The sequence below is a fragment of the Heterocephalus glaber genome, unplaced genomic scaffold (genome assembly GCF_053883595.1).
Source record: "Heterocephalus glaber isolate CG9 unplaced genomic scaffold, H.glaber_assembly_v1.0 deba00001509, whole genome shotgun sequence".
In the NCBI taxonomy this organism is placed as follows: Eukaryota; Metazoa; Chordata; class Mammalia; order Rodentia; family Bathyergidae; genus Heterocephalus; species Heterocephalus glaber.
In genome coordinates, this window is record NW_028258325.1 from 22,111,752 (window position 1) to 22,118,752 (window position 7,001).

The following is a 7,001-nucleotide window of genomic DNA, read 5'->3' on the forward strand; positions in this document are numbered from 1 at the left end:
TTTCTCTGTACTATTTCATTCAATAGATATAAAATGTCCTGAAAAAAGATATTACACTCATTTTTATTTCCTCAATTTGAAGAGATGTAGACCAAATTTTTTTATTCTTTTGCTATGATATCTTGGCAAAACCTTTTTGATGAAAAGACAATAACACTTAAAAATCTCTTGAGAGCTAAATAATACTAGAGAAATCTCAGTTTTTATTTCATCACATTCTGGATACATATAACAGTTTCCAGTTTTATTTATTTATTTTTACTAGGCAAATAATTTTGTTAATCGTTTTTTCAAACTTTATTCCAAGGCTTCTTCATTAATTGGCTGCAAAGGATGAATTGTATGTAAGCAAAAACTGAAAAGAGCGCAGTGTCCAAGAGGCTTGGGCTTAAAAATATTAGAGATCTGGATTTTATCAGATCCATAAATAAAAGCAATTTAAAAAAGCAGTCACAATATAAAATAGCAGCTCCCAGTAACTTCTTCCAAGTTATATCTTCTTCAGAAGCTGACTCAATTCAGTTTGCCTCATTCTTAGAGGCCTCATCAAAATTCTCCACAAGATCTGGAACTGTCTCAGCATCCTCCTCTTCAGTAGCAAGTGGTGCTTTTCCATCCACAGATTGTTTGGGCAGAGCTTCAGCCAGTCTCCTTAAACTAGTCAGCCTGTCTGCACCAAGCTGGTTCAAGATGCTGGGTAGCATTTCTGTCAGCTGTTTTGTCTCAGCATGGCCTGTCATGGTGAAAGCATTTGCTGCCAGAGATGCCTGAACTTTTGGGTTGTTGATGTGGATCACTGTTCCTTGGTTTGTAAACATATTCACTTCTTCAATACCAGAGATATTGTTTACCCCTAACTTCTTTAATGAGAACTGAAGTTTTTTATCACCTGCTGTAGCTGTTCTATGAACCACCTTCTTCCTGCGAGCAGTTCCTTTCCCACCAATGTGCACTTGTGCCTGCAATTTGGCGAGTTTTTCCTGGTTCATGATAGTTTCTTTCATCTTGTTGGAGCAGTTATGGGGCAGCACAGGGGACTAGGGCTGGCGCTCAGGGGGTCTCGGGCAGACCAGCTGAGATTAGGCGCACACACATGGGAGTTTCCGGTTTTAAATGGTAGGTCAATTCACTTCAGGTAGTTTAAAGATCTCCTTTGTACATATAATAACAAAATAGTATCTTCAACAATGGATTGATGGCAGAGATGATTAAACAATAGCAAATACAGAAATATTAAAGGTATACTCATTAACTTTAACGTAGAGCAATATGGTTCAACTCATTGACATTACATCTTTTAATTTTGACATGTGAACAACAGCAAATCTTTGCTGGTTGAAATCAAGATACCAAGAGGGAGAACAGGGAACCTGGATCATCCATTAGAGAAGTACATGAAAATTTTTCACGGTCTTTCTTATACAATTTTGAATCATTTAGAAGAGTGATTCTAAACTAGACATGATTTTGCTCCCAGAAAACATTTAGCAATATCAGGAGACATCTTTAGTTGTCAGTATTGCAGGGCAAAGATGGGTGCTTCTGGCATCTAGCATGTAACCCCAAATGCACTCGCCCAAAATGACAATAGTACTGAGACTGAATAACTTGGCTCCACACCCAGCTTCTCATTATACAGAAACTATATCTAGGGCTCATTGAGGCACACTAAATATTTACTAAATAGCTACAGTTTGCTAAGAGTTCATGTTGACTGTGTAGACCATACAAATGAACCAGAATAATCAAAACCCTGATAGCAGATTTTGAGATCAAAAAGGAAGAAAAGGATTTTGTGACCTCTGGAAATCCTTTCAGCAGAAACATGTTTACAATATTTGAAATTTCTTAAGCATGGAATTTTCCTATGTTTATATCTCCCCTTATCAGAAAGCCTAGCATATATTAGCCTAAATAATGTTTATTAAAAACAAATAAAAGAAGCATATTATTATTCTTTACATTAATGAAATCCAAACCCTAGGTGTAACTACTATTATTCATTTATTGAGCAATAGTAGGTTCAAGCACATCTCTGAATATGTAGCATTTAAGGTTCTGTCTCAAAGAATAAAAATTAAGAGCAATAAAGGAGAAGTCATTTGCCCAAAACATACATTATCAGTAATAATTTCCACTACAAATTATGTGAAATTAATTGTCTAAATAATTTTTATGTTTAATGGAATATTTAAGCCCAAGATAGAAAAACAAAGATGAATCGAGAATGCATGAGCTCTGGGAGTTCTGAGATGGAAGGAGAGTATAAAATATTAAAGAGTGGTCAGGAGAGAGATCAAGGAGAAGGTGATAGATGAGCAAAAGCAGGAGGAGCAGAGGTAGTGATCCATGAAGATATGGGTGGAAATGTTCCAGAAAGAAGAAGTGATGAAAAATGTTCAAGTGAGCTCAGGGGCCTGGAATAGAATAAGCAGTGGCAACAGAGTCAGAGACAATGGGGCTTCTCAGATCTGGCAATGGGGCTACAGGTCTAGCATTGTGGACTAATTTTCATGTATCATATTTCTGGTTGTGCCTTTTTGTTTGTTTCAGGTTTGAGCTCTGGCATAGGTTTCATGCAATGTTGTAACATGATCAGTTCAAGTTTTGTCCCACAGTAAGATTATAAATACTGATTAAACCATAAACAAAATGCTTCAGAGACCCTGACAAGGCAAGTAGCCAGGAACTCACTGATTTTAGGGTAAAATAATCTAACATCTGGGATTTCATATTTTTGTACAGAGTCAAAGAATTATAGCTATAAAATTTTGTTTTAGACTGACTTGCCTTCAATAACTCATGTAATGCAGTTGATGTTGTGGTAACATTTCAAAAAACCCCATATATATATATATATATATATATATATATATATATATATATATATACACACACATATATATATATATGGGATAGGATAGGATAGGATATATGATGTGATATTCAAGATAGTATACTCACTGACTTGTTTACAGGTGCTGTAAAGAAACAAAAACAAAAAGACAGCCTGCTCTCCCTCAAAAAGAAAAATAAATAAAAAAGAATTGTATTACCCCCCAAAAAACCTCTTATCTTCACAAGCACAAGGTCCCGAGTTCAATCCTTGGTACCAAAAAAAAAAAAAAATATATATATATATAGTAGTAAAATTATTCCCCAAGTTTAGAAATGTCTGTCAATGAGAAGGTCCACATTATTATGCAGATAAGAAATTATATAAATAGAATACAAGGATATCATCATGAAATTTAAAAAGCATTTACAAATGATCTGGTTTTTACTTTTCATTCTTGCAAAGTCTAACATTATTTACATGCTTTGCTTTGTTTTGTTTCTGTCCTTTACTTTGGAGCTTTGCTTTACAGTTTTTAGAGTTATATGAATGGTTGGAGAACATTTAAAATGTGTATTATATTCCTTGACTTTTCACCCAAAGGAAACATGTAAAATTAGTATCTGTCTTATAACTTGGTGCTTCCGTCTTCATATCTGATGTAGTGTTCAGGGTTAGGGACTATGCATGAGTTGCACACCTTGTTCTTAGTGTCTGTATCCCCTCCTCTTGGTCAGTAACAACTCCATCCCACCCCACCCTCTTTATGGTGGCTTTTATGGTGTAGATATGACTTCCCAATTTGCCGTTTCATCAAGAATGTGAATGAAAGATAGAACTCATAAACTTTAAAGGATACTTGTATCCTGCAAGCCACAGATTAAATATATTGTTTTGCATGATCTATTGAATTATTGATCTTCTCTCTTCTATTTTTCAGTTTCATATTTCAAATCCATAAAGCAGATATGTGTAACAGAACGTATAATGACAGTTAGGCTCTTATGAAGAAACATGAAGAGAGCAGAGGAGATTTCCTAGAGGTTTACTTTGTGGAAATACACTTCACAGACTACTCAGAGTTGCACGTTACATACCACAGTAGAGTCTAAAAGCATCTCAGAAGCCACAGCTTTATGCTTGGACCCTTCAGGGCAATTATTGAGTTATTTTTTATGCTATAGGCACTGCTAGGGTCTTGTAAGGGTCTATAGTGTGTTCCTTCATAGGAAAAGGAAACTTGGGAAGATCTTTAAGGCCACTGAGGTCCTGCATGAACATTGAAGTGAGAGGGCTTTAAAGCTCACTATTTTATTTTTATTCAGTCCCATTTTAAAGTGAAAAATTATACACACACACACACACACACACACACACACACACACATATGGGCTATTTTCCTGCAGGATAGTATATTTGTTTATAGACAAATTATTGGGAAAAAACCCTCATCTCCTCAGGGCTTCTGCTCACCCAGCTTAATATTAAGGGTTATATTGTCACTGGATAGGACCCCAGGATGTCTTCCTCCAACCAAAAGGGAGACTTCAACTTGCCTTTCTCCCCAGGATAGGATCTGTTACTCTCTTCACAGAAAACCATTTCAAGAGGTGCCAGTGAGAGGCATCGGCAGATTTATTGAAAAGAAGCAAAAAAGTATACATTGGAAAAGGAGCATGGGCGTCGAATGGGATGTAGTATGGTCTGGGTTTGGGAATATTCACTATGGTCTTGAGGTGTCCTCAGAAAGGACAGTGAGGAATGGAGAGCCTAGTTGTCTGTCAGGTTCCCTACTAGAGGGATAGATTAAAACACCAATAAGCTGCGTGTGTTTGAAGCTTAGAGATATGGAACCTAATTAATAACGCTGTTTCTTTGAGGGTAGAAGTCTATAGGATTTGGGAATTTATAGTTTTTTTGGGGAAATGGATCTAATTTACATAGGAAAAGAATGGGTTCAATTTATGACTTCACTCTAAGACTCATGAATTTAGCAGTGAAGAGCCTGAAAAAGTGTTAATAATCCCTATAACATTCTTGTATGCTGTAAGATACAGCATAGGTTGGTAGGTCAATATTAACATCCCAAACTTCCTCCTTTGTTTACTTGAAACATCTCATAAAATGGAAATGGCATTTTTGTAAATCTTTATTTTTAACTTAAATTCATGACATATTTAACCTAGCCAGTCAAATGAAAGATTTTAGTACACAAATAAAAAATTAAGTATGATTATTCCCTTAAACATTTATAACAGCTTAAAATAAGTTATGTTTAAAGGGTTTTAAAATGTTAGTTTTCTGTTAACCTACTATTGTTATTATCAAAGAAATATGATGATATGTATTTTATTTGATGGAAAAATATTCTGAATTTGTAGATGACCCATTCAGAAATAAAGCCAATAGGAATTCACAAATGCAGTGTCTATTTAAAGCCCCACTCACAATCCTGAGCTAGAGAACAAGATTGTCACAGATCTACCTTCTGGTGAATTGTTGGCTCTATGAGGAGGATTTACTGCAATTACTCATGCTGTGATTTAGATTAAGCCACTTGCAGCTTCAATTCACAAGGACTTATAAACATTCTGATGCAGTTTACTTAAAAGAGTCTCTTAAAATTTGAGACTGTTACTTGGATAATCAGAATGGCCCATTTATTTTAAATGCAGGATAAAGTAAACTCTAATATAACCAAATTACACAAAAGTGAAGTAAAATTTTTTGGTCCAGAAGCTTAGTAAACACCTATCTGACCTGATTTAAGTGAAGTGAAGGTTAGTAGATATATATGTATATATATATAGATCTAAGGGCCTATATTTTTATCTATCTTATGAACAAATAATTTAGCCTTAATTACTATAACAATAAACTTTCGTGATTTGGGTTTCTTAAAAAAAAAATAAAAATATCGCACACTCTGGGAGTTCATCGGGGATACTTCCCTCTTAATTGTTAACATTACTGGGTTTTAGGGTGCTGGATTCTCCTTCTGGAAGTGATTTCTAGATTCTTTCTGTCCTGAGCAAAGAATTGGTCAAAACAAGTACAAAGGGTAGCAAAGTTTATTAAGGGCAGGAAAAAAAATGCAGGCTCTGCAGAGTGAGTTTGGGCCAAGTAAAAGTGGGAAAAGAAGTATACCCTACAGTGTAAAGGAGGGCCACCATGCACAAGAGAACACAGTGGCAAAAACTCAACATGAATGGTCCTTTTTGTGTCATCCACTCCTCAGGCTGACTGCAGGTCTAGACCATCCTATGAAAACCTGCTCGAGTTCTCATGAAAAGTCCACCTGCAGAGCTTTAGGAGCTATTCTACACATGTGTCCCTGGATCTTGCCATGCCTCTTTTCCCAGTCAGTTTGGGTCACTCCCTACCTTCATGTCTCACTAATGTCAGATGTCGTGTACTTTTTGTTATTTTCCTCAGCCTGTCTGAACAAACCAGGATGTGTGAGAAGCCTGGTCTGCTAAGCCTATGAGCACACAAATGTGTTACCTTTGAACCTGCTGATTTTTTCTTCTCTTTTAAAGGGCCTGGGTGCCCTACAGAATACTACTTCTTCCGCCATTGTGACCCTCACAGTAAACTTAGCCACTGCTGCCCTGTGCCCTGTTGTGCACTCCCTAGTGTTCACCTCAATGTGAGCTAATTCATGCCCTATGAGCCTCCCGAATACAGATACAGCCCTCTTGGTTTCTAGGATCTTGCATGTATATATCAGGGCTAGGTTGACTGGGGAGACTGTGGCAGATGCTACACTTCCTTCTCACACATCTTAGGTGCTTAGGTGCCTGGGAATGGCCCTAGACTTTCTTGCCCAGGGGAATGTGAATATCTAAGCCTGCTAATGTCATTGAAGTCCATCCTCCTCACATAGAGAAGTATGGTATCAAACTTCTAAAGGAAGAAAACAGATTATGGTAAACAACACTGTAAGAACAAGGAGCAATTTCCCCTTTGCCCTCTGATGGGTTTGCTGGAATAAACTGGTAAAGATTAAATAGGAGAAAAGACGTACGAAAGGGGAAAAGTCACAGCTGAGGGAGTGTGAACACAGCAATGCGATGATTCACCCATTTTACATTATTCAAAAGCTTATATACACATTTTTCTATAGGGGAATGAGATAATAGGAAATACTGACAATTCCCGGGTT

At 36.6% G+C, this 7,001-nt stretch overlaps 1 protein-coding gene across 1 annotated transcript; it reads right to left on the bottom strand.

Annotated features, from left to right (window-relative positions):
• Positions 1–436: 436 nt before the first annotated feature.
• Positions 437–1,067, bottom strand: LOC101722654 (transcription factor BTF3). Its single transcript, XM_004847176.2, has one exon. It carries the CDS (start codon positions 1,002–1,004, stop codon positions 519–521), a length of 486 nt encoding a protein of 161 aa, XP_004847233.1. The 5' UTR covers positions 1,005–1,067; the 3' UTR covers positions 437–518.
• Between the last annotated feature and the right edge of the window lie 5,934 nt (positions 1,068–7,001).